Source organism: Dinoponera quadriceps, unplaced genomic scaffold, assembly GCF_001313825.1.
Source record: "Dinoponera quadriceps isolate SergipeBrazil2010 unplaced genomic scaffold, ASM131382v1 scaffold3882, whole genome shotgun sequence".
Classification (NCBI taxonomy): domain Eukaryota; kingdom Metazoa; phylum Arthropoda; class Insecta; order Hymenoptera; family Formicidae; genus Dinoponera; species Dinoponera quadriceps.
The window spans coordinates 6,767-34,416 of NW_014557910.1; the positions used below are offsets into that span (position 1 = coordinate 6,767).

At 33.1% G+C, this 27,650-nt stretch overlaps 2 protein-coding genes across 2 annotated transcripts in view; both read left to right on the forward strand.

Moving 5' to 3' along the window:
- Positions 1 to 17,164: 17,164 nt before the first annotated feature.
- The window catches only part of LOC106749501 (cytosol aminopeptidase-like), a 29,187-nt gene continuing 18,701 nt past the window's right edge, over positions 17,165 to 27,650 (forward strand). The window contains exons 1-6 of the mRNA XM_014629006.1: positions 17,165 to 17,350; positions 17,646 to 17,761; positions 23,999 to 24,162; positions 24,442 to 24,616; positions 24,690 to 25,017; positions 25,535 to 25,803. Of these exons, the coding sequence (XP_014484492.1) occupies positions 17,237 to 17,350; positions 17,646 to 17,761; positions 23,999 to 24,162; positions 24,442 to 24,616; positions 24,690 to 25,017; positions 25,535 to 25,803 (1,166 nt within the window). The 5' untranslated portion in view covers positions 17,165 to 17,236. The remainder of the gene's footprint in view (positions 17,351 to 17,645; positions 17,762 to 23,998; positions 24,163 to 24,441; positions 24,617 to 24,689; positions 25,018 to 25,534; positions 25,804 to 27,650) is intronic.
- On the forward strand, positions 18,664 to 21,849 carry LOC106749500 (E3 ubiquitin-protein ligase RFWD2-like). Its single transcript, XM_014629005.1, has one exon. It carries the CDS (start codon positions 18,930 to 18,932, stop codon positions 21,009 to 21,011), a length of 2,082 nt encoding a protein of 693 aa, XP_014484491.1. The 5' UTR covers positions 18,664 to 18,929; the 3' UTR covers positions 21,012 to 21,849.

Below are 27,650 nucleotides of genomic sequence, written 5' to 3' on the forward strand. Positions count from 1 at the left end.
AACTCTAATACGATCATTTCCGAGTAAGATCAAACGTAATTCATCAGTGAATAAAATGCTAGTCTATTACAGTGCAGTCTATTGTATATGAGTTTACGCATATTCTATACGAGAAGCGGTGATTTAAAGTTAGCGCTGAAACACGTACGCGATTTCTGGATCTTAAACTAGCTTCATACAGTCGTCGCCGTATGATATAATTATTAACATGATTTTTTTGTTGGTGTACGACAATCTCGTTTATTACTTGATTCGCAGTAACAACAGAATTATTGAGAACTTATCTGACGATCTGCCTGTCTAATCTCCTACTAGTAACATGTCGACGACACTGACCTCTTCGTTTAATAAAATGTTCACTTTTCAAAAAACGAGACTAAGCTCGACTAATAACTGATTGATTTACATCCATAAATTTTGCAATATAATGCTGATTAAAACTTTTCTGTAGCAGAGAACAATTTGAGCTGCATGTAAGATATCTGTAAGATGTCTTTTTGGCATTTCGAAAAAAAAGCAAGCATTTTCGATAAATTCGATATAACTTCCTTGTTTTTACTTCTCTAAAGTTGGGGCTACACTATATATTCGCTATTTATCATTCGTGATGTGTACATTCGTAAGTATTTCGCACCAATTTTTGACAATTTCACGATAATTCAATGTATATCATTTACATTGCTCAAGAATCTTAAAAAAAAAAAAAAATTTATTCGTGGTTATTCGTATCTTTTAACCTACTATAAAATGTATGCATAATTGTAAATAAGAAATTTTTGTTTATCGCGAATAAATAGCGAATACGTAGAGTAGTCCAAGTTTTGGAAAAGTAAAATTGAAGAAGTTGTATCGAATCTATTGAAAGTGCTTAAATAAGTTCTCAATAGTTCTGTCATTATTGCAAATCAAGTGATAGACAAAGTTATTGTACGCTAACAAAGAAATCGTGTTAGTGATCAGACTACACGGCGACGACTGCATGAAACTGGTTTAAGATCCAAAAATCGCATACGTATTCCAACGCTAACATTAAATCACCGTCTAGGTTGTATAAAATATGCACAAACTTATATACAATAGACTACATAGCAATGGACGAACGTTTTATTCACTGATTAAGTCATTAAGTCTAAATCTAAATCCAATCGAGAAAATTTGGGATCTCGGTCGTTAATTGAAAGATTTTCCCAATCAGCCCCAAAATTTGCAGGAATTGGACGATACTCTGGCCCAATAAATCTGGCGAGAAATTTCACAAGAACTATTCCAACGATTTATCAACATGCGGGGACGCTATCAAAAAGTGATTCATTGTAGAGGTCGTAACAAACATTTTTAAAATGTACGTAGACACATAAATATACACATGCACGCATACCGAATACAACAGAGAAGATTTGGAGTTGTTAAATATTACTAGAGTGACGAACCGTGGGGTCCTTCTCTCTGCTGTAATATACACACACACACACACACACACACGCGCGCGCGCGCGCGCGCGTGCGGAGTGTGAATCCGACCGCGTAATCTCCTTGATCTTGGTAATACTAATACTGGCGGCGAAATACAAGTTTTTAAAGAAAAGACCTGTAAATGCACTTCTTACTTCAAATTGTCATAACTCATTGAAAAAAAACATAGTGATTAAAAAACCATTTTATAGGGAAAATATGATTTTTTATGTTGCAATTAAAAAACTCGGGGGAAAAATTTTGTTTTTCCCATGCACACCATCAAAGTTGAAGTTTAATCTTTTATTTTTCAAAGTTCACTTTAAATTATTAAGTGCTTGAATTAATTCTCGTTGTTTTTTGCTTCAAAAACTCATGTTTATTTCAAAAGAATGGTACATTATATCTTATTCAAAATATTGTTCTTCAGAAGCTACAACCTTTTCCTACTTTTCGGGTAACATATGGATTCCGCGGTAGAAAAATTCAGGTTCTTTCGAGGCGATTCAGTCCTCGAGCCATTTTTTATATTTTCGAAAGAACTGAAATGCTGCTCAGAAAGGCCATGCTGCACCGACCAAAACAAATCGTAATTTAAAGGAGCAACGTCTGATGAATAGGGCGGGTGGGGTAAAACATCCCATCCAAATGCTTCCAAGATTTCCTTCAAGATTTCCTTCCAAGATTTCCTGGTATTGCAACATGTGGTCTAGCATTGTTATGAAAAAGAATAATTTTATCACGTCTTTCGGCATAGAAATTGATCGTCGGTAGCGTTCAGTATTGATGGTTTGACTCGGTTGCAGCAGCTCATAATACACTGTATCGACTTGATCTCACCAAATGCAAAGCATGACACCTTTTTCCCATGAATATCCTATTTTGGCGTTGATGTTGATGGTTCGCCGGATGCACCCATGATTTCTTGCGCTTAGGATTATCGTAACGAATCCATTCTTCATCGCCAGTCACAATTCGATGCAGAAACGATTTCCGTTGTTGTTTTTGAAGCAGCAATTCACAAATGGTTAAACTTTTCGCAATGTCTTTTTCTTTCAATTCATGTAGGACCGAGTTTCCTAGCTTCTGGATCATTCCTATTGCTTTTAAACGTTTGCTAACGGTTAACTCATCGACATTTAGTGTTCCCGACAACTCGCTGAGCGTCTGACATGAATCTTCTTCCAGTAATACCTCCAATTCTCCATCTTCAAACTTTATCGGCTGACCAGGGCGCTCTTTATCATTCACGTCAAAATCGTTGTTTTTGAATCGTCTAAACCAATCTATGCAAGTTATTTCAGGTAGAGCATGCTCCCCATAAGCCTCCACTAGCAAACGATGACTTTCAGCAACAGATTTCTTGAGATGAAAGCAGAAAAGTAATGTTTCCCGCAAATGTTCTTTTTTTGTACGAAACTCGACATCTTCAATATGATAAAAAAACTGTATTCTTTGCACTACGATCTAATGTCACATGCTGATTATTAAAGCGTATTAACAGTACTTTCATATACATCAAAAGTCACTTTCGGCCATGCTGAAATAGCACACTTACTGACCTCTATTAGTCAGCAGTGAGTATTAATTCAAACACCTAATAATTTGTAACAAAATTTTTGCAGAATAACAGAATTTACAAATTTTTGCAGAAAAACATTTGCAGAAACATTCGAAAACTGAGATGTTAAGCTGTACGACGCTTTTTTGAACATCGTTCTACGACTATTTTATAGTCGTAGCAAAAATATGGCTAAATTTGGCCTTTTTTAGTGTTGATTTTAAGTGATCCTTTAATTTGTTGAGAAGTTTATTGTTAAGAAATGTAAAAAAAATGAATTTATCATATTATCCTCTGGAATTTTTTTTAGAAAGTACAAAGTTTTGTACAAAGGATTTTCTGACGAGCAATTTTATATATTTTTCAATATTTCAACATGCAAATTTTTATATATCCAACACAACTTCTGTTTATAAAATTGAAAACTGAAACGTTAATCATTTGCACTTGGCGTAAACTTTTTAATATCATTAATTTTATAGATCCGTATTTATATGAATCCCAATACAAAATACCTTCAACATACTCAAATCCTCCAACCGAATCTCCATCGACCTAATTTCTCTAATAGAACATTGTCTAACTACAACAATACTTCTCTTACAAGAACCAATTTTACAAGCAAACTTTATTTTGCGTGAGCATTTGTGTGTGTCTTTGTGCGTCTTTGTCTGTTTACCACTTTATTATATTTTGCAATTTTTGTAAAACAAAACTTCTTAAATCATTCATTTTTGGTTTGTTTCTAGTAAATATTTCTTTAATTAAGCACCAAGGAATCATATATCTGTCACGTTCATACCATTGATTCTAAGTTACAACAGACTGAAATAACACTTATTAGTGAGCCAATGGCTACGAAATCATCAATCGATGATGAAAAAACTATCAATCGATGGAAAAATAATATATTTTATATCTCTAAAATATCTTTCATCATTCATAACTTCAAAATTTTATTTAGTTTATTATAACAAATATGTTTTAAAATATTTTCAATAAAATATTTCCCTAATCATTGATTTATTATTAAATCATTCTAATGTTCAAATTTGTAACAATGTCAGGACTACTAGAAGATATTTATTATTGGAAAGAAATAATTACTGGAGTATATTTTTTTATAATAATGAGCATTTTACGATATTTCTAAAAGCAGTATATAAAAAAATAATTTAATCACGATTAAATTTATTTTTCACATTATATATTTCACGTATACTATTATTAATTAATGCATAGCAAATTATAAAACTTAATATTGAAAAATATTGGTGTTATGTGCTAATGTCCGGTTTTCGAACATTTTGCTCCACTTTACGACGTAAGGAACGCTTACGAAAACACTTTTATCAGGTAATAAGCGTAGAGCAGCTATAGTAGCAAACCAGTATGCTATACGTTGCGTGTTCAAATCAGGCTTTATTCAGCTTTATTTTTTTAATATTAATTTTTATAATATATTAATTTCAATTAACAATTAAACGATGCATAAATAATCTAAACATGCCAAAAAATTGTAATTTAATGATTAACGAATGTATATCTTTTTATTTAAACGTATAACGTAAGAATTCTTGGTATTTTCTAGTTTTTGATGTCATCAAATAAAGACAATTGCAGCAAAGACCAGGAGCCTTAAATCATAATTGTTTGACATGTTTAAATTATTTATACATAATCGTCACAATTTATGTTTAATCGTCACTTAAAATTAATATTCCATAATAATTAATATTAAAAAGAAAAAAGCTAAATAAAGCTCAAACGCACAACCTGCAATGAACTATCTTACCGCCTTAATAGCTACACTCACTATCTATATCTATTAAATTAGCCCCCCTACTATCGAAAATAAAGTTATAATATATATAAAAATTAAGTGCCAATTAGATGCTTTCATGATTTTGATGTCAAATTACTCGTCTTTTCATATACTTTCTAATTTTGCGCTAGAAAGAAAATTTGGTGCTCTAGAGGTTTGGCGGGAAATAAGAAAAAAACGGGAGGGAGACTAGCTTAACGTTATCCCAGCCCCCACAAATTGAAAAAAAAAACATAAATAGAAAGAAAATCGAATATATAATCACCGAATTTGGTACTCGTTCTGTTTTGCAGAATTTTGCAATAGAAGTTACTAATCCTTTAAAGCGTCGTTCAAATACAACTTTGCAAAATAGAAGGAGCACCAAATTCAGCGATTACATATCTGGAAAGTATATAAAAAGGCAAGTAATTAGACACCAAAATGATGAGAGCATTTAATTTTTCCGCAGAGTTATATTTGAACGACGAAGGAAAATGTTAATAACTACTATTGCAAAATTCTGCAAAACGGAACGAGCACAAAATTCGGCGATAAATATCTGGAAAATATCAAGGACCCAGACCAGAAACAAAACCGAAAAACCGGTGTGGAAACCAGGTTGGTGACCGGAACCGTAAACCGTACCGAAATTGTATAAAGCCTACAGAACCGAAATTGAAACCGTTACATTTTTTTCGGTTCATTATTTCGGTTTTATTCTATAATTTTAAATAATCGTTTTTCATTTCATAATAAAATTCTCGTTCTCACAAAAAAGCAAAACATTGGTTAGTTATCGCGATAAATAAAAAATAAACTTCAAACATATACGATATTGAACAAAAAAGGATTAATAGAAGAAGTAATATATTACAATTTTGAGATAAATAGGAAGACAATCATCTTGAATTGCACAAATTACTCTAACGGAACATATATATTCTGAGAAAGCTCCAAGAATATCGAGATATTTTTCCGAATATTCTCAGAATCTATATAATTTACATATTCCGTTAGGAAGAAGTTACAAATAACGAGGATAATATTATTTATCCAAAAATGTTAAGAGCAGAAGATGGAAGTAATAAAGAAATGCCATTTCCACCGAGGAAGTGATATTATTTTTTATAATATATATATTGGGAGTACAAATTAATTCGGTCCGTTTTCAAAAGATAGCTCTGACTGTTATGAATGTTTCATAGTGACAGCTGATTTCGGTGGTTGTAGAGAGGTTAGACATCTATCAATAATATTCAGTTTATATCGCTTTGAGTTTCATACAAAACCCCTGTTTTTTACTGTGTTGAATATATCAAATTTTGTGTTAACTAAGCAGCATTTGCGGGAGGTTTTAGTTTTCTGCCTTAATTGGAAGAAAAGTGCAGCTGAAGCGCATCGAATGCTTATATAAGTTTATGGTGACAATGCTCCAACTGATAAATCATGTAGGGAATGGTTTCGACGTTTCAAGAATGGTGATTTCAGCGTTGAAGACAAGCCTCGCTCTAGACAGCCAAAAAAATTCGAAGACAAAGAATTGCGACTCCAACCTGACGATTTCATTACGGGTCATCGGTATAGGTTACAATTGATTCGTTTGAGCCATGCATTACGAGAAAAACGGCCGGAATACGAGCAAAGAGATGACAAAGTTATTCTTCTGCATGATAACGCTCGGCATCATGTCGTAAAAGTCGTAAAANAGGAAAAACTTTAAACAGTTAACCGGTACACTTCCATTGTCCAGAAAACCGAAATCGAAACCAGATTCGTTATTAAGTATTTTTGTGGACCGGTACCAGACCGATATTTTCATTCGGTCCGGGTCCTTGAAAAGTACGTAAAAAGACGAACAATTTGACACCAATATCGAGCGTGAACTTAATTTTTTAAGTTACCTTATTCTTAGAACATAATGGCTCAATTCTTTTTTATTTTTTTTCTTATAAACGGTTTGGTTTTTATGATATTTCTTATTATATTATTGGAGCACCTAATTAGCACTTAATTTTATCCTACTTGTTTTTTTTCTTTTCCTTTTATTAATATGCTTTTTCAATTTGGGGGAAGACTGGGTTAACATTAAGCTAGCCCCTCCCCCCCCCCCCNAATATTTTTCTTATTTCCCGCCAAACCGCTGGAACACCAAATTTTTTCTTCTAACACTAAATTAGTACTCACATAATTGGCACTTAATTTTCAAGTATATTATAACTTTATTTAAACGGGGGAACTAACTTAATAGACATGCACTATCTAGCAAACATGCAAACGTAAAATGTCCTTACAGCACGCAAGGGACTTTAAATTGAAATTTTTCGCGAATGTTTGAACGTTGCATCGTCTTACTTGTATATCAATTAGTGGAGACTTAGTACTACAACATTCCAATTTGAGCAAAATCCGTGATGACAAGATCTAACTCTCTCCTTGTAAAGTTTGGTAACACCAAACTCTAATTAAGCTAAACGATAATTGACTCTTACGGAAATTTCTGTTGCAAAAAAAATTGAAGAACAGAAATTTCAGTTGCAATCCTGTAAGTTAATTGTCGTTCAGCTTAATTGAAGTTTAGTGCTACCAAGTCTTACATAATAGGAGATCATATTCTTTTAGAAAGAGTTGTAGGACTACCATGCGGTCGCTGAGTCGTAAAGTCGCAACTGTTCGAATTGCTCCATTTTAAATTATAGTGACTAATGATAATCATAGTCGCTAGAATTGCAAGGGAACCAATTTGAACTGCAACGTTATGATTTTTCAACTATCAGCAACCATATTATAGACTCAATGTAAAAAAATATTAGGTTGTTACAAAAATTCTACCAGTTTTTTAATCACAAATTTGATATACCACCAAAGATTAGTAGAAAATCAACTGCAAAGAAACACACAAGAAACTGACAAAACTTTTGTAACAACCTAATAGAATTTCTGGCAAAGTTTTACATCTTAAATTACATATTAGGAAGGGAAATAAGGAAATAAGGAAAAGGCCTAATATAGCTTAGACCTAGAAATATAAAATAAAAGTATTAATAATAGTTAATATAATTGTATAACAAAATGTAACATATACTTACGCAAGCCTCAAAAGTTCCTGGTGCAACAATCAAATTATCCAGTACACTTTGCAGTTTAGTAACAAGATTCAAAATTGAAGTCTGTTCCTTAGGTGTAGGACACATATCAGTATTTTTCTTCAAAAGAGCTGTTTGAAAGTCTGACTCATCCGAAACAGGTTTAACACGTGGAAAAGCAGCTTCGCATAATGTGTAATCAAATGGGTGACGTGGTAAGAATTGTTTTCGTGGAAACCCCATTCCACGTCCCATGCCACCTCGACCACCTCTAATCATTCCTCCACGACCACCTCGTACCATATTATTTCTAAAATGATGAATAATACTAAATATTGCAATATATTGTATATAGGCTTAACCCTCAACAATAAATCTTGACCATAAAATAGACAAGTGTTTTAATTTGCATTATTTTATATAGTTAAATTTATAGTTATTTTAAATATAATAATTTATATCTTCAATATTCAATATGTAAGTCTTAATTAAATACCCATATGATAATAAGATTGAATTAACTCTTTCGTTAAATATAAAACACAAATAGATCGTTTAAAAAAATTCTTTGATAAGTGGATCATTCTGCGTAATAACACAGGTTATGTACAAACTATGTTAAGATTGATACAATGGTAATTTTAAATAGAAATACATTTTCGTATTCACTTTATAGATGAATTAATATTAAATATTCCTAATTTTTTAATATCACAATACCTTATAAGCAAAATGTATACAAATCAATATGACGCTCAAGAGCTAATCAATCAATTATATGCATATTTGGTCGTATAGATTGGACTATTTTCAGTTTGTTACATTATTTTGTACAAATTCAATAACACATATATATATATATATGTACGATACTCACCCAAAAGATGCAAATTGGAAAGACGTGATGACGGTTTATTAATAATAACTACAATAAGAACACGAGTAGTGTCCAATTTGATGTCGCTAGATGAGTCCCCTTTTCACGCACGCGCATCAACAGTCTTATAATGCAAGATTCACACTGCCTCCAATGTCCAATGATTCGATCATAGAGATATAAGAATAGAGGGAACAAGCCTGTAAGTGGAAATGATAGAGGTAAAGAGAGAGATGGATGCCGAGTGTCCTATCTGTCTCTTTCTAGTCACGCGCTGGGATTGGCTGCCGCGCCAACGACGATATAGCTATACATTTTTCTCCCTCCAATTCAAAGAAACCGTCATTGCTAAAATGATCACTGCAAATATATGCTGTTTTCACTTCAAAATACAAAGGTAGTTGAAGTATATTCAACCATTTACGCCTTATATCTACATCCTTCGGTAGCCTACACATTTACATATTTTTTTAAATATAGGAAAAAATAACATATAATTATTTGAGGTTACGTATTTGTACTTTCTTACGAGTGAAAACTGCGGTTATATCCAGGATAAGACTCCGCCTTGCATTTCAAACAATGCCTCATTTTTAAACAAATCGCGTACAATTATTATTTTGTTAACGTTCGAATATTTAACGAATTTTAATTCTACACACATGTGCATGCATATTTACAAAATGAAATTTTAGTCTGCTTTCTCCCCTCCTGACGTCGCGTGGTCGTCTTGGCGGCTCATTGTAACAACCAATCACAGCGCTCGACTAGAAAGAGACAGATAGGACACTCGGCATCCATCTCTCTCTTGACCTCTATCACTTCCACATACAGGTAGCATATATCCCTTGTTCCCTCTATTCTTATATCTCTATGGATTCGATATTCAATAAAGCTTGGTCTACAATAAGTCATATCTGTCCACTGAAAGAATTTATTTTTCGAAAGATAGTTCCCCTCATTGGAACATCGGCTGCGTTCCGACATTCAACGACATATATATATTATAGAACAAACTTAAAAGATTCTATATTTTTGGCCAGTATTCATAAGGTGCGTTCCACTTAAAGCTCGCAACGATTGCGAGCATCGTTCTGACTTTAATATTCAAGAGAAACAAGGATAGAATGATGCTTGCAATCGTTGCGAGCGTTAAATGGAACGCACCTATAGTCGAACTTCATATAGGGTGGGCCAAAAGTCACTTTACTATTTAAAAATTAAATAACTTTCTTGCTATTATATTTATAAAAGTTTATAATTATATATAATTATAAAAAGTTATTTCATTTTTAAATGGTTAAATGACTATTGGCCCACCTTGTATTTAAGACCGTTTTGAGTTTATCTATAGATGCTATACGGCTCATTTCATTGGCTACGAAACATCTGAAGATGAACTTAAAAACATACGTGTAATAACTAGACTGCGTGTTCAGCCGAAGAATCATTAAATATTAGAAAGAGATAATTTCTGTGCAAGTACCATTCTATCTTCGTCTGATAATATATAAATTGGAGATTTCAACCCCACTATGAAAGGATTCTTTACCCCATTACACGTTTTTAGAAAAAACGGAATAGAACTAGTACAGCAACTATCTCTCTCTACTTTCTGACGTGACAAACAAAAAGTGATGCTGAGACCGCGCGGTTTAGTTATTATACATCTGTGATCTCAAACATAAGATCCGACTATGAATATCGGCCTTTCTATACATTCTCACGGCATTCTATACATGTTATAGATGGAGTTGTCATATTTGACAGTTGTCGAGTAAAAACTGTGCGATTAATAATAATGGATCGATATTCGCTTGAGCAATGCATAGAAATAGTGACAACTCACTACAAATACAATGGAAATTTCGCGGAAACAGTTCACAAAATCCGTACCAGTTTCGGTCGCAGAAAAGCACCTTCTCGTCTAATAATTGTGAATTTAATTAATAAATTTAAACGTCTCGGCCAGGTTAGCGATGTTAAAAACCCAACCTGTGCTTTGCCAATCAAATCAATCGGAAACGTTGCTGCTGTGGCTGAAAATGTCGCGGAAAATCCTAGTTTGTCTATTGCGCGACTTTCGCAGCAATTGGGCATTTCACAAACCAGCCTGCATCACATTTTGCACAACGATCTTGGCCTACATGCTTACAAAATCCAACTGACACAAAAATTGTAGCCGACGAACTATGGGCAACGTCGTATGTTCGTCAATTGGGTATTGGAAATGTAAGCGGTTGACTCTGATTTTTTCAAGAAAATCATTTTGAGCGATGAGGCCCATCTCCACCTTCAAAACTACGTTAATTAGCAAAACTGCCGCATCCGGAGCACTGAAAACCCAAAAGCGATTAGCGAGCAATCTTTCCATCCACGAGTAACAGTATGGTGCGGTTTTTGGGCTCGCGGCGTTATCGGGCATATTTTTTCGAAAATGAATATGGTTACACTGTCAATGGTTTGCGCTACCGAGAAATGCTGACAGACTGTCTTTGGCTTAAAATTGAAGAACTGGACCTAGACCATGTTTATTTTCAACAAGGGCTACGTGCCACACAAGCCGTGACACGATCGCATTCTTACGTGAGAAGTTCTCTGGACGTGTCATTTCGCGTAATGGAGACTTCAATTGGCCGCTCAGATCGTACGATTTGAAACCTCTGGATTTTTTCCTTTGAAGTTTTATAAAAGATAAGATTTACACAAATGTTCCACAAACAATTCAAGCACTTAAAGTTTCGAGCTGTTATTGGCATAATTAAGCCGCAATTGTGCGAAAACGTGATAGAAAATTTCCTCATAAGAATGACTATTTGTAAGAAAAGTCGAGACGGTTATTGGGATGATATTATGTTCCATGTTTAATCACACAATTTGTACTTTGGTTGAGAATAAATTTATCTTAACGTTTTCAAAAACTTATTCCTTTTTTTATTAATTTAAAATAAAATCTCTTAGTGGAAGATCCTGTATATTAGCAGTACTAGCAGTAATGAAAAATAGTTCCGTTAATTGTTCCTAATCTACGATAAGTACTTTAAGCCTTAAGCCTTAAGAAATTCACCAATCACAATCGAATTATAGAAGAATAATCAATTATGATTGGTCAATTTCTTAAGGCTTAGAGTTTAAATTCTCATTGTAGACCTCGCTTTATTAGCGTGCAGTGTACTGCGACAGCATGTAATTCCACAATAATGTCATAAATAGTTATGGTAAAAACCATATTGCCACTGTGAGTACTGCAGCTCCCGAGGTGAGATAATTGGGAGGGTCCCGTTAGCCTGAGAAAATCTAAAGAGAGTGAAGTTGCGTTTGGAAATCCACACTTTGTGCACACCACTAGACACCATGTATTCTGAAACATTCAGGATATGTTCGGAAATATCACTGTTTAGTATGCTCTCGTGACTTCAGTCACTATAATCACAAAAGCACACCATAGAGTGATGTTTTAGAACAGCTGGTGTGCACACAGTATAAATTCCCGAACCCAATTTGAGAGACGGATCGTGTTCTCTTCTTTGATTGGTGCCGCCATTAGGTAGGCAGTTTCTGCAAATGTGATATATATATAAAATAAATAGTGTTCGTGGTACTTGTACTCTTTACATGTTTTGTACTTTTTACAAGACGGATCTGCGGACGTATTTGCGAATGCATATTATGATACATTGGAATAACTGGACGTTAGATGACGCAGGAGTATTAAAAATAATATTTATAAAAATATATTTGTAATATTATATAATATTATATAATATTAATATATGAATACATCATATAAAATCATGAAGTGCGTTTAACCCTAGTTGGGTATTCCCCCGTAATTTTTACGGGTTCGTTCATTGGTGGACGTTGGTTGGTTTGTCGGGCCTCTGTAGTCGCATGGTGGGGAGGAAGGAGCTATGGAGGTGGAAATGTTCCTATCGGCATTCAGTGTTGCATGTCCAGCGAAGGCATGGGTCAACGATCAGCCGGTACGGCGTGGGGTTCCAACAGCAGTAAATTACACCGTATTTTTTACGGCGTTTATCCTGTAGCATAACTTTCCATCGTAATTATCACGGAGGTATATACTCCTCCGTTTGATGTTGCCCGTAATTTTTACGGAGGTATACGCTTTCGTGCATCATTGCGCATAAATAAATAAATAAAATTTTACTTTAGTTTAATCATGTTACAGATTACTTTTTACAGTTTAAATGGCACGGAATGTAGTGAAAGAGGAAGAAATTTTGTTATTATTGTTAGAGTTGGAAGCAAAAGAAAAACAAGATGACATCATTGACTTGGAAGTTGAAGAGCGGATAGATTCTGAGAATGAAGAGGTTTTGGAAGAGTCGTTAGACAAGCTGGAGAAAATTGATCTCGAAGACCGCATCATTTTTGCCATCCAAGATATTGTGCGAGATGAACTTGAAGACTGCGCAAGTAACTGTGATCTATGAAGATGAAGTCTGTAATAACACCAAATAATTTTAGCCTTGTTCGATTTATTTATAATATTTTGTTTTGTTTCTTTGTTTCTTTTGAAAAATTTTATTTAAGTTCGTATTGAAAAATGTCATTAAAGTTTGTGTTGAAGAATTTTATTTAAGTTGCGTTTTATTTTTTCTTACATATATTGTTCCTCTTCAAATAACACAAGACTGAAAAATGTTTGTAAAAGTCTAAAATGACAATAAAATGTTCCTAATTATAAACATATTTCATTTTCATCACCATAACCTCATAAAAAATTAAATTTTAATAGCCCTGTAATTTTTACAGGGGTTTACTTTTTCACGCATGGATTTTTAGAGTTACTTTTCTAGAGTTAACACATTAAGGGCGGGAGTCGTAGTACTACGATTTAGCTCGACTGCGGCTTAAAGGCGGGAGTCGTAGTAAAACAATTTAGCTCGACTGTACCTTAAAGTTTTTATGATCACACAAAATATCGCCCGCCGTTAATGTGTTAACGTATTCACACATATATTACAGACATGTTAAGATCATTACTCAAACATTCTCTGTCATAAATTATACATTATTTTGTGATTAGATGACAGGTTGTAAAGCAAAGGGTTGTCATAATATAACAGGAAAAGTGTAAAAATGTACAAATTTCCTGAAGACCTAGAATAAAGAGTAAAATGGATAATCAATATTGGTGACGGAGGTTTGCCGTTGCCTTCTACGAGAAGACACGAGCATATGAAAATATTTAGCTTTGGGAAACGACTATGCTAATCTCGTACTCCATTCAATTTTGTATTGTACACATTTATAAATTGTACATAAATAACATTTCATAAATTTATGGCAAAATAAAAATATGTAACAAATTTTCTTTTATTGTATTACTAATATTTTAATTTTGTCTATATCCATTTGTAATACTATAATATATTCGCAAAATATTATTGTGTGTGAATAATTCCACCAATGTAAAACAGTAAATAGTTCATTTTTTAACTGTATTTTATAATAAAATAATTTAAACAAGTACACATATGTATATTAATCGGAATCTGAAGTTTAAGGAAATTAAACTTTTCGCATGTCATCAAGAGTTACCCACCTAATGGCGGACTTCCAGCGAATCTGCCTCACTTATTCTAGATTCTCTCTAGCCCACGATGCGATAATACACATTGGCCCATATTCATGGTCGAATCTTATTTCGAAGACTACCTTAAGTTTCGTCTTAAGGCGTTCTCTAGATTCTCTAGTTGAAGAATAAGCAGACTTGAGCAAAATCTAAAGGCAAAGGTATGGCCTTGGATAAGGTAATCCAAGATGATTTTTTTTAGAACGCCTTAATGTGTTTCATAAATGTTTCTTATTCGTCGTAAGCATAGGATTAAGGTTATCTTATTATTTATGTATCCATAATCATTTCAGATCATCTTATTTAACGTATACATCGACAAACAAGACAATCTTGACCAAGACGTGTTCGAAGAAAACTTGAGCAATAAGTGTAATGAGCTATAGTGAAAATTATACTTCATTGTGAAATAATGGATTTATAAAATCCTGTAAATCTTGAAATTCAAGATATTAATTTTTCAAATGAAGAAGAAGAAGAAAATGAAATACAAATACGTGCTCCTAAACGATATACCCGTTACACACAAAATCTGTTTCACTTTTACAACGATTGGAAATTTAAAAGAAGATTCTGTTTCATGAAAGATTCCGTAATGTCCGGTTTTTTGCTACTTATGGACGAAGAACTTGCAAAATAAAATAACCGTTTGCCAGTATCACCCGTTATGAAACTATTAGTTTGTTTACGATTTTATTCATCGGTAAGTTTTCAGGTTAGTAATAATAAAAGTATATTATAATCTAATTATACTTGTATTAAATAGTGGTGCATGATATATAAAATCGGATTTGAATAATATGATAGTAAGGTTTAAAAAATATATTATCTTTACTTTTACAGCTTATTGGAAGGGATATAATATAAATTTAACAACCTACTATTTCGAGAATCATTTCTCGAGTATCAACTTTGATTGCAAGCTACATTAATCGATACATAAAAAGGCCACAATCAGATGAAGCATGTTCATATTATACTGCATAGCAAAATATTCATTACTATTATAATATATCATATACTATCATAACATGTTATATATACAATATAAATAAATAAATATATATATATATATATATAAACATGTGTGTTGTGTGTGTGTGTGTGTAATTTATAAATATTATTTATGAATTTTTCTATTTTTGCTTTCATCACTATTTCAAATGTCGCGCTTCGATAGGTCACACTAATATGATGCTAACTACTCCCCCCTTACGTCTGTGTATCCAATATATATAACATTACTATATAATCAGTCGCCCTACGCTGCCTATAAGGGTAAAATTGCACGGTATGTAATAAAACTGCGGAATAGAAAATTCGGGATAGATAGCATATCAATAAATGTATAATATAATTGTCAATCATATAGGGACAATGGCTGGTATTCATAGTCAGATCTTATATTTAAAACAGTCTTTAGTTTATCTTCAGATGCTCTACGGCTTATTTCATTAGCTACGAAGCATCTATAGATAAACTTAAGGCAGTTTTAAATATAAGACCCGACTATAAATACCGGCCAATGACGCATTACGCACGATTTCAGTGTACCCTGTTCACACGATGCGGAAAAAGGACCGTAAATGCGTTAAAGCAATTTAAAGAATTGTTTTCAAATTGTAAATATTAATTGAAAAACATTAAAGCCAAAGCAGTGATAATTGTTTTTACAATTTGAGAATTTATATTTCATTTTAATAAGCAAAGTATTAAAATAAAGTGATAGTAAATAAAGTAAAATAAATTGTTGTAAAATAAATAATTGTTAAAATAAAGTAAAATAAATTGTTTTTATAATTAGAGAAATTATATTATTAAGTAATTATAATATTAAAGTAATAGTTATTTTCCAAATTATATTTATCTTAGATGCGTCATTCACATCTCTTTGACGTACCATGTAAACATAGCACAAAATTTGCGTGATAGAAAAGAGCGGAATAACGCTAATTGGTTGCTTTTATGACGCATTCTCTATTTTGCAGTTCTATTACGCACTGTGTATTTTCACTTTAAGAAGGAACCGTCTCAGAAGCGAAAACAGGAAATGATATATATATATATATATATATATTCTTGTCAGTTGAATATTTTGAGAATTCCTGAAAGTTTACGAGTGTTCTGTTTGTTACAATTACTTTGAATAAAGAGAATAAGTATAAGTATATTTGTATTAGGTCTACCAGAAAGTTGTATTCGATAATTTCATCTGAAGTTGCAACACGTATGAACGTGTTCGTTTGAAACATATATGGTTGTCTCTTTTTACCATTGTATTTCATTAGTAACAATGGAAATTATATTGTTCAGTAAATATTAATAAATGTATTGAAAATGTATTATTTTCTTTTAATTAAAAAACGGACAGAACTTTCCGGTAGACCTAATATATATATATATACACACACACTTGCGCAAAAATATATTTTATTTTTCTATTGGCAGAGACGTCAATCCGATGCATGCGCATTACGTTCAAAATACATACAAAAAGAGAGGAAAATATTTTCCCGCACCGTGGTTATGAGACAGGACTTCTCTCTTACTCTGGCCATATAGTAGTATCACATATATAGCTTAGCCAGGCCGTGAGGGGATATCCTTTTGTTATTTCTATCTCCATATTCTCACCGGAATCACAAAAACACCCCGCATGCGAGGTTTCCGAGCGCAACCTAAATCGGATTAGTCTAGGGAATTTTCTATATTATCGATTGGATGCCTTTCTGCGATACGTTGGAAGTCTGATCCGATTGTCGTAAAGATCTAGAGTTACCGTTCTGCGTCATATATTCATTTGGTTTCGTAATTGTATCTACTGACGATATATATATTTTGTGCACCTTTACATATATATGTCTAAATGTGCTCGCGGAGAACGAATTATGGCATTGTATCTTATCAGAGCTAAGATATTTGCACACGGAAATTCACGTTTACGTACATTTGCCAGCGTATCAACCATGAAGGTAATCGCGGAAACTTGCTTGTATCATTGATTGATTCGGCATTATTGCTAAAACGATAAAATGCAAAATTTTCGTCAAGTTTTGGAAAAAAATCTAACATTACAGTGAACATCGATGCAGTCGATTACTATCCATATCTACGACATTCTGAGTATGAATATATGTCGTGATTCCTTCCTGCAAATGACAATTGTCTTTTATTGTTCGATTATCGTTGATCTTGCTCCAAATTATTGAAAATATTCATTTGTCGGAGGTATTACATTCTTGAACACGATTTTGCATTCTTTGGCAGAAGGGATTGGTGCTCGGTGTGTACGAGACGGACGACGAGAATAAAGTTGCACTTACTTCGACGGCAGCCAGATATAATGAACTTATTAAAGGCCAATTGTGGAAATATATCCTGTTGTAAGTTACTTTTACTGCTGCTACTTACTAATGTTATTTAACAATATTTTTCTGCTTTTGTGTGATTTTAGAGGTTACACTATTGTACTGCAGGATGTTACTTTTTAACACTGCCTTTCTTGTGCACTCTTCTAGAATATATATTAAGATGAAAGTTTACTAAATTCAAGTATATAAATTGAGTTAAAATTGAGGAATCATTTTATTCTCTCTGTATTAAGCTGTTCCTGCTGTCAACAAAATTAATTGATATTCTTTTATATTGCTATTATTTATATAGCTATCAGATATGTTTAATAGTTGTAGAGGTTCTTACATACATAAATATTGTGTTATGAAACGAAAGTATTTCTTTATCATCAATTTTACAAAATACAATATTGATCAACAATTTCTGAATACATAGACAATATGAATTTATTTACAATATATCTAAGTATTAATAAAATATTGCATTTTTACAAAAGTTTGTAAAAATATATGTACTTTTTGAAAATAGAGAGAATGAGAGAGGGAGAGAAAGAGAGAGAGAGAGAGAGAGAATTTGTTTAATAAGCATACACATGAAGATAAAGGATTTCACATGTTCGAAAAAGCCATTACAGCCTATTACAGAGAGCCTACTTGGCATCGCACTTTGTCACATTATTCTTTCACTTTTATTTTGTTATCATACAATAATATAATAATATGTTTATTAAATATTTTATTCACATTTCCAGCCTGAAACAATTGTTATAATGCTGCCTGAGCTTTATCTGACACATTCAAAAGTGCTTTCCCTTTATTATTTTAAAATTCTCACATAAAGTATTTTTTGTTATTGAAAATTTTGAATTCTTGAGCGATAGTTTATGCCTTATGCGAGCTCACTGGCATTATTTTGATTGTTTCAGGAGTGACTAGACTGAGAGACGGTATTATACACATGATATGAAGCGCAACTTGCTCCACACAAGGATTTCCTAGAAACACGCTGCGCTTTATAAATGAAAATATAATACTGCCTGCTTAATGACAAATTCTTTTCCTCGCTTGACGACTTGAATGTGCCCATTAGGAATATTTCTGTATGTGAATTGGAGGTGCTACGGGACTTAAATTATTCTTTTGACTTAATTATTACTGCTTCAAGAAACAAACGGAAATCAAGTAGAATATAGTAGTAATGTCGACTCTTGGCGATGGTAATATGGGAAATGATAGTAGCGCAGGGAGCAGTGGTGGATTAGGCGAAGGTAGCGGTAAGACAAACAAGCAGCAGCAACCAGCAAATGTGTTGCAAAGGATAACCGGAATATTAGAGGATAAGAGTAATGATTACTTGTGTCCAATTTGTTTCGATCTTATCGACGAGGCGCATATCACGCGTTGTGGACACACATTCTGTTATAGTTGTATCGTGAAGTCTTTAGAAACCAAAGATCGTTGTCCAAAATGTAGTTTCACGTTGAGCCAACAGGATATTTTCCCGAATTTCCTATTACATGAACTAATATCAAAATACAAAACAAGAAGTAAAGGTCTCGCACAGATAGGTTCTTATACAACAGATGGTAGACGTAGATCAGCAGGTACCGATTCATTGTCTTCTGCGTGTGATGGTTTGAGAAACATTGTGGCTGCGGAAAGCGCCAATCTTACTCTACCTGACGTGAATGTGATGTTAGAGGTACTGACTCAACGAAAGCATCTGCTCGAAGCAGAGACTTGTACAGCGCAGAATAAATTGCTGCACGAATTTTTGAAACACTTGTTGCAACAAAAGGAAGAACAGAAAAATCAGTTGCAGAAGGAGGTGGCATTAATCAAGAAAGATATGGAGGAGGTAGAGAGCATTTTGAAAGATGTCCAAAGTAAATGTCCGCGAGTGGAGGATCTGAAAAAAATCAGCGAGCACGAGACTGCGCAGGTTTCTGCTATCAGGAAAGAGATGCTCGGCCTTATAGATATAATAGACTCAAATATGGTGAAACCTAGCGATAAGGCAACTGGCATGACTGATACTTTCTTTGCGAATCATCCAAGCGGGTCCACTCAGAAACAGAACGAATTTCCAAGTGGCTCAACTCTGGCTATACGTCGGAAAAGATTGCACGCACATTTTGACGACTTCGTACAATGTTATTTCGATTCGCGCGGTAAAGAGCTATTGCTTGGCCAGAAATCACAATCGTCGCAAAGTGAAGCGCAGCAGCACGGTGGTATACACAGTACGAGCTCTGGTCTGGATGTGTTTCGCGAGAATCTTGTCAAATTCTCGCGGTATAATTCACTGCGATCGCTGGCTACACTCAACTATTCGTCAGATATTTTCAACAATTCCACCATTGTATCTAGCATCGAGTTTGACAAGGACAATGAGTTTTTCGCGATTGCCGGTGTCACGAAACGCATCAAAGTATTCGATTACGGAGCTGTTATACGAGACACTGTAGACATTCACTATCCGTGTGTTGAAATGGTCTCAAGTTCAAAAATCTCGTGTGTTTCGTGGAATTCTTTTCACAAGGGAATGCTGGCCTCTTCGGATTATGAGGGTACGGTGACTGTGTGGGACGCTACAACAGGTCAGCGCACTAAAGCGTTTCAGGAACATGAAAAGCGGTGTTGGTCTGTGGACTTTAACGACGTGGACACAAGGTTGATCGCATCCGGTTCCGACGACGCTCGTGTCAAATTGTGGGCGCTAAATACAGATTACTCCGTGGCATCATTGGAAGCAAAAGCTAATGTCTGTTGTGTGAAGTTCAATCCGCGTAGCTCGTGTCACCTGGCCTTTGGTTCTGCGGATCACTGCGTGCACTATTACGATTTGCGTAATATGAAGGAAGCGTTATGCATATTCAAGGGTCATCGTAAAGCCGTATCTTACGTTAAATTCATTAACAAAGAGGAAATCGTGTCTGCCAGCACAGATTCTCAGTTGAAAATGTGGAACATTAATAATCCACTTTGCTTACGTTCTTTTGTGGGACATGTTAATGAGAAAAACTTCGTTGGCCTCGCTACCGATGGTGACTATGTCGCTTGTGGATCAGAGAATAATGCGCTTTATGTATATTATAAAGGCTTGACAAAGCAACTGTTTTCGTACAAATTTGACGCAGTACGAAGCATACTGGAGTTGCAAGACAGAAGGGAGGAGGACTTGAACGAATTCGTGTCCGCGGTCTGTTGGAGACAGATGTCCAATGTTGTAGTAGCTGCTAATTCCCAGGGAATTATCAAAATATTAGAACTTGTTTGAAATAATTATAGAGAACTGGATGAACGTTAAATGAGGGTGGTTAAACGATACTCGACTAAAAAAGGATCTAAATGAAAAAAACAATAATTTAATATATATATGAAGTGTTACTTATACGTTACTGAAGAATTTAATATCTCTGGTCCTGGATCCCGCCCAACGGAAAGGGAGCTCCAGGTTTGACTTTCGGCCTGATTTGATATTTGAGACACTGTATATAATGCTATAGCCGATTAATACGAAAATAAACTTATTTTCCGAGTAATTGCGTCCTCTTGATATATTTTCTGCTCTTATTTTTTCTTTTCTATTTCACACTTAAACTTATTTACATTTATAATTACATTTATTATTTACGTTTTACAATTAGTGTGAGGATGAGTAACGAGAAACGACGAAATTATTCTAAATAGCGTAATACTTCATTCTAATGGTGCGTAAAAGGAATTTATATAATACAATGGATTGTAAACTGTCAGATTGAACGGTACAAATATCGTGTCTTGACAGTTAGAATGGTAGTACGACATTAAAACTGATGAGCGAATATTATGCAGGAAGTGATCTCTGACTGATTTATGCTCAATATACTGAAGAGCACAAATATTTTCTCTGTGTATTATGTGCTGTATATAAGTATGAATATGGTATTGGTATCATTATTTTTTCATCTTATTCAATTCTAATGTTCAAAATGTACTGACTAAATCATACTAATGAATTTTTCGTATTATTACACAGAGAAAACCATTTTTGGAATTTAGTATTCTTATTCGTTTGACTCAAGTGAACATATAATTTTATATTAAATATTTTGTTTAAATAAAAATTTTATTATTTCATTAGATTGAACCATGTTGTTTGATGGAAAACACTATTATGTGAAGAAAATAAAATTTTGTTTCTAATTCAATGATATATTATTTGGTTATATTTTAAAGTTTGCTTCGTTGAATTAAATCATATTATTAATACTTATAATATATATTTGATTGAAAGAAAAATTGTTTTATACATTTTGTTTTTCAGTTTAATTTACTGTTTGGACTAATTAATACAATATTTGATTAAAAACCTAAGGGCTATGGTGGTATCACTGGTTTTTTAATATACGAGCAAAGATAAAAGGGCGCATTCGATGAAATAATAAAAAGAAACCACTAGTAATGTGAAAAATGAAATGTCAAATGTTTAAGACTATTTAAATAGAATTTTTACATTTGTTAATATATTGAAAAAATTAAATGGAATAATTTTTTCAGATAAACAATAAATTATTTGGACTAAAGAATAAAAATACAATCATTTGAAAAGCAAAATCGCATGTGTATTGTTGAATCAAAAATTAATTGAGTTATTCCAATACATCAACTTTTACGAATTTAACAAAATTGATTAAATCCAAAGAAATCGTTTTTCTGTGTAATAACAATTATGAGATATTTTTGTATACAATGATTTACAAATTAAGGCGCTATTTCGTCATTTTATATTATTAATATTTAACGTTTGTTCCCCAGAAATGTTATAGAAACACGTTTATTAAACTATATTTTATGCAGATGTACGCACCTTATGAAAATGAAATGCGAGTAAATGTGTTATCTGTAAATACCTATTATAAGAGAATTGTATGAGTATATACTTAAAGCGCGTAAAGCGAGGTTATGTGGATATATGATTGTTATGTATGTGTTATGTATAGGTTCTTCCTAGAGCAATCTTTAAATTAGGGATGTGATTGCGTGATAACGTAATATGCTTTATAGTTTTTTTAAATACGGGATTGTTGACTAAGTTTTTGTAAAATCTCAGTCTTCATAGAATATCAAAAGCCATAAAAATTTGTATTGATATTACTTTGGTTACTAATATGAACTCCTCAATTTAAAGTGATTTTCCAATATTATGACTGCATAATTTTCTAAAGAAGTTTGATAAAGCACAATCAATATCTTGAGAACAAATTATTTTCTCGCGATGATAACAGTATTTACAGATAGCGTATATTTTGATTGAAGTACTTTCATATATAGTACAATGTTTCATTGCTATATATGAAAATTTTACCATAGAATATTAATTATTGTGAAGATATATTAATTTTATTGCATGGGCGAGACGATTGAGGGATTGAGATATTACAAGTTATTCATTCTATAAACAATATAAAGTTTATTAATCTGTATATGTGTATGCGCGACATAAATCCTAATGTGCCAAAATGTACAAAAGGCAAATATAAAAATGAATTCTGTGTTAAAGATATCGTTTACATAAATTTTTGGAATATAAAAATAATAAAAAATGAGTACATTTTATTTTCCCTTATAAATTTCTGTTATTTTTGTCCCAAGTACTAACGTAAATTTTTTTATTATTAAAAATATTATATATAAGTCTGTTTATATCCACAATTATGTCAACTATATATAAATCCCGTATATATAAGAAAATTATATTATTATAATAATACAATATAAATAATATATGTAATGATTGAAATTTCCTAATACAAATTTCACTGTACTGTATATAAAATCACTACTAAATAGATTGTAACATGCTTGCAAATTCAACTTGTTAGTGAGAACTATGAATGTGGAACAGCTATCTGTAATGTATCTACGCTGGTACAAAACGAACTCTATCGTAGATTAGAAAATAACAGTTGTGCGTTAATGTATAGTTATAATTCACGAAGAGAACAATTGCAAATGTAGTCATGTATGAAATGTAACTAGAGAAGAATATTCTAGAATAAAGAATAGTATATTTTTAGAATGTATTTTGAAATTGCGAATTACTGTAACATGTATGATAAATGTTAAAAAGAAAAGTAAATTGAATGCTTAGGTTCTATTACAATTAATAAATTCACAAATTTGTGTTTGAATTTGTTTCATATTTATATCGTATGCATTTATTTATTAAAGCAAATTAATTACTTATTATGATTGGATCTTTTTATCAATTTTAAATCACAGAGCAGGTCCAAAAATCCCTAAAGGCCATGCCAGAGTGTTTTGGGGATTGGATGAAACAGATTATAACGGTGTCGCAGTAGTTGGTCTGGGAAAACAGAGTCTTGGTATCAATAAACTTGAAGAAATCCACGAAGGAAAAGAGAACGTGCGTACTGCCGCAGCAGGTAATCCTCATTAATTAAGATGTGGTAGGAACTGTTATCCTGTATTACTCAAATCTCTTTCTCCAAATCATATTTTAAATTTGACGTTAGGCTTGAATACTTCCGATATTTATATCTTGATACACAAGATATTTATAAAAATAAAGATACTAGTTTCGCGCTTTTAGCGCTTTATAATATTATAAACCATATTATTCTAATTAAAATATGATATTTATAATTTTATTGTTACAAAACACTTTATCGTGTATTTTATTATAGAATATTATATTATTTCAGCGGGTTGCCGTGCTTTGAATGATGTCGATATAAAAGACATCAATCTAGAGACATTAGGCGATGCAGAAGCTGCTGCTGAGGGAGCTGGTCTTTGTACGTGGCTCTATCAAGGATATAAACATGAGGAAAAAAAGAAGAAGTTACCAAAGATATCTTTGTATGGAAAGGAAGGAGAGTGAGTATCTTCTTTATATTCTCACCCAAACACGGGAAGATGTCTGTATGAAATTGAGTTAATTATTTTAAAGGATAGAATGGCGAATGGGTATTATCAAAGCTCAGGCACAAAATTGGGCTCGCGAACTTGCGGACACGCCCGCGAATCTGATGACACCCACAATATTCTCGCAACGAGTTTTGGATGTGTTGACGAAATTTGGGGTCGACGTCCAGGTGCATGACAAGAGTTGGGCCGAACAGAAGAAGATGGGTTCATTCCTCAGTGTTGCGCGAGGAAGTTGCGAATCACCCAAGTTCCTCGAGATCAACTATAAAGGCGCCGAAAATCCGAACGAACCTCCAGTAACGTTTGTTGGTAAAGGAGTCACCTTCGACGCCGGTGGTATCAGTCTTAAAGTAAGTCGCTCCTCTGCTCTTAAGGTTCCGGAGTAGTCGCTATGACCATATTAGATTCGTCATAGGCTAGAAATGACATGTTGAGAAATATTGCATAGTGTCATTTGTAAATAAAGAGATATCGGGATAAAACAATATTTGAGATTGCAGAAGACACTTACAAAAATAGATGAAAACTGTCCTTTCTCCTCCTGACAGCCAATAAATAGCCAATAAAAAGCATGAAATAAGGTCTATTCATGTAGAAAAAATGGAATACAAAAAAAATTTCGTTGTTTGGCAACACGCCATTCTTCATATAGATTTCTCCTTCTTTTTCTTCTTTTATTCGGATTAACAAGATAGATGAAGAAGGAGAAACACTTTGAACCATTTGTAGCGCTGAGCCGCATTCTATTAGTTCATCTTTTTATCATTCTAAACTATGTCGCCAATGCGAAATTCTTAGCAGATTACTCCAGAGCCTTAAAGAGATATAAAGAGAAAGAGAAACTTGAATAAACCCGATCGTTTAAAGCCGCCATCAGAGATGGATGAAATGCGCGCCGATATGAGCGGTGCTGCTTGTGTAGCCGCTACTATTCGAGCTGCGGCGGAGCTCAAATTGAAGAAAAACATTGTCGGACTGATACCGCTCACGGAAAATTTACCGTCTGGACATGCGACAAAGCCGGGCGACTTGGTGCAAGCGATGAACGGCAAGACTATTATCGTGGATAATACAGATGCAGAGGGCAGACTGATTCTCGCTGACGCACTTTGCTACGCTCAGGAATTTAATCCGAGGTAATCGTAGTTCAATTAATATAATATTATAAATAGAATGAATAGAAAATAGCGATAAGATAACTGAACTAATGTGAGACAATTTTACATATATTGATAGCTATTTAATCTTTTGGATTTTAAAAATTTTATCAATTCATTTTTTATATATAATGAGTAAAAATTAGAATGTAAATCACGCGTGTGTGCACGCGCACGTGCGTGACAAACGATTGTAATATTATCAGCTTCTTTTTCGAAACAGTGGTTAGTAATAATGGCATCAACTTTGGAAACAGCATAGGAAGAATGGACTGTGTAGCATATCATAGGATAGTTAACTCTTTTACGAACAAATAAGTTCATTTCAAACATTTTTTATTTAACGCACTATTTCATTAGTACTGTAAAGCAGGATGACTATGGGACAACTTTCATGTATATTCACTGATAATTTCGTTATATATGAAAATATGGTTTTGATTCTCTTACATGATGAAAGCTACATGGTTCAGCTTTAAATTGACTTAAACATTTTGAAATTTAATTTATATCAGGGAATAAAAAAGAACGTTTTTATTGTACCAATCTTACCTTGTGAAATGGAGTAACTATGGGGCACCTTTTTCTTGCGATCTCTACTAATTTCTGTGCCAATTCTATTCACTTAGTTCACTGTTTATAGGTTTGCTAAAGAGGCTATATAGACAAATTTTTAATTCGATCCTAGATTTATAAAAGGCCGAAAACCCTCAGCGGTCACCTTTAAGATATTTTGTCTATAATGACTAAAATTAGCAATATACCACATAAAAACTTTTAAAACGAAATTTAAAGAATCTAAGATGGATTTGAAAGTAAAATGTCTTGTTAATTGTGCAACTATGATCTCATTAGACGAGAAAACTACCTAACTTCCTGCAGGGCTTTTTGAAATAATCCCTTCGGTTTCACTTAACACTATGCCGTCCGCACGTCTAATCGGGATTCTTTTGTTTGGCGCCGGTAGGACTGACTCAGATCATTTCGCTTGTCGCCGGCGATTTTTCGAGGTCCTTGGAAGATCATAAATCGCATGATACCAACGTGGTGTCATCGGCATTTGCCCGATAGTTTTGCGCATGACACCAACGTGGTGCCACCGGCATTTGCCCGATAGTTTTCGCATGACACCAACGTGGTGCCACCGGACGGCATAGTGTTAATACAGTTTTCTTCCTCGTATTAAAATACATCACTATCGTATTTTTTGAGATTCTATATTCAAAAGAAGGCAAATCAAAATTTTAATAATTTTTGATAACAAAACTATGTAAAAAGATGAAATTCATGATATCATCTAGCAAGATTTATTCTTCAGCTGCTTTATTGATAAAGCGCGTCCCATAATTTTTTCGTAGCCTCTTTCAACTTTTTTAGAAAGTAATTTCGATAGAGATGGCTCACTAGTTTCTTAACATAAACTCTGGAAACTATAATTTAATAATCTGTAGCCTATAAACATAAAAACCATTGTACTAAAGTCACCTTATTAAAATCAATTGCTTTAGATTTTTAAAAATAAATAATATTTTAAAAAAGATACTGAATTTTTTTCAACGTAAACTCGTAATAAAGAATAAAAATTAGTCTTACTTATTCAGTTATTATTTACTTACTTATTTAGTTATTATTTACTGATTGAAACCACAGGAAGTTTATTTAAGATATGTTACAGTCACTAATAAAGTTTTAATCAAATATACTAAAGCAAGAAACGCGTATTGAGAAATTATGGATAATACCAGATTCGATTTGTAGCAAGAGCTAAATCTAATGAATCATGGTTTTCCATGACAGCAATATATGAGTTTATTATAAAATTTCAA

What these genes read in the sequence shown, in the direction of transcription:
- LOC106749500 (XM_014629005.1), top strand. Translation starts at nt 18,930, where the DNA reads ATGTCGACTCTTGGCGATGGTAATATGGGAAATGATAGTAGCGCAGGG.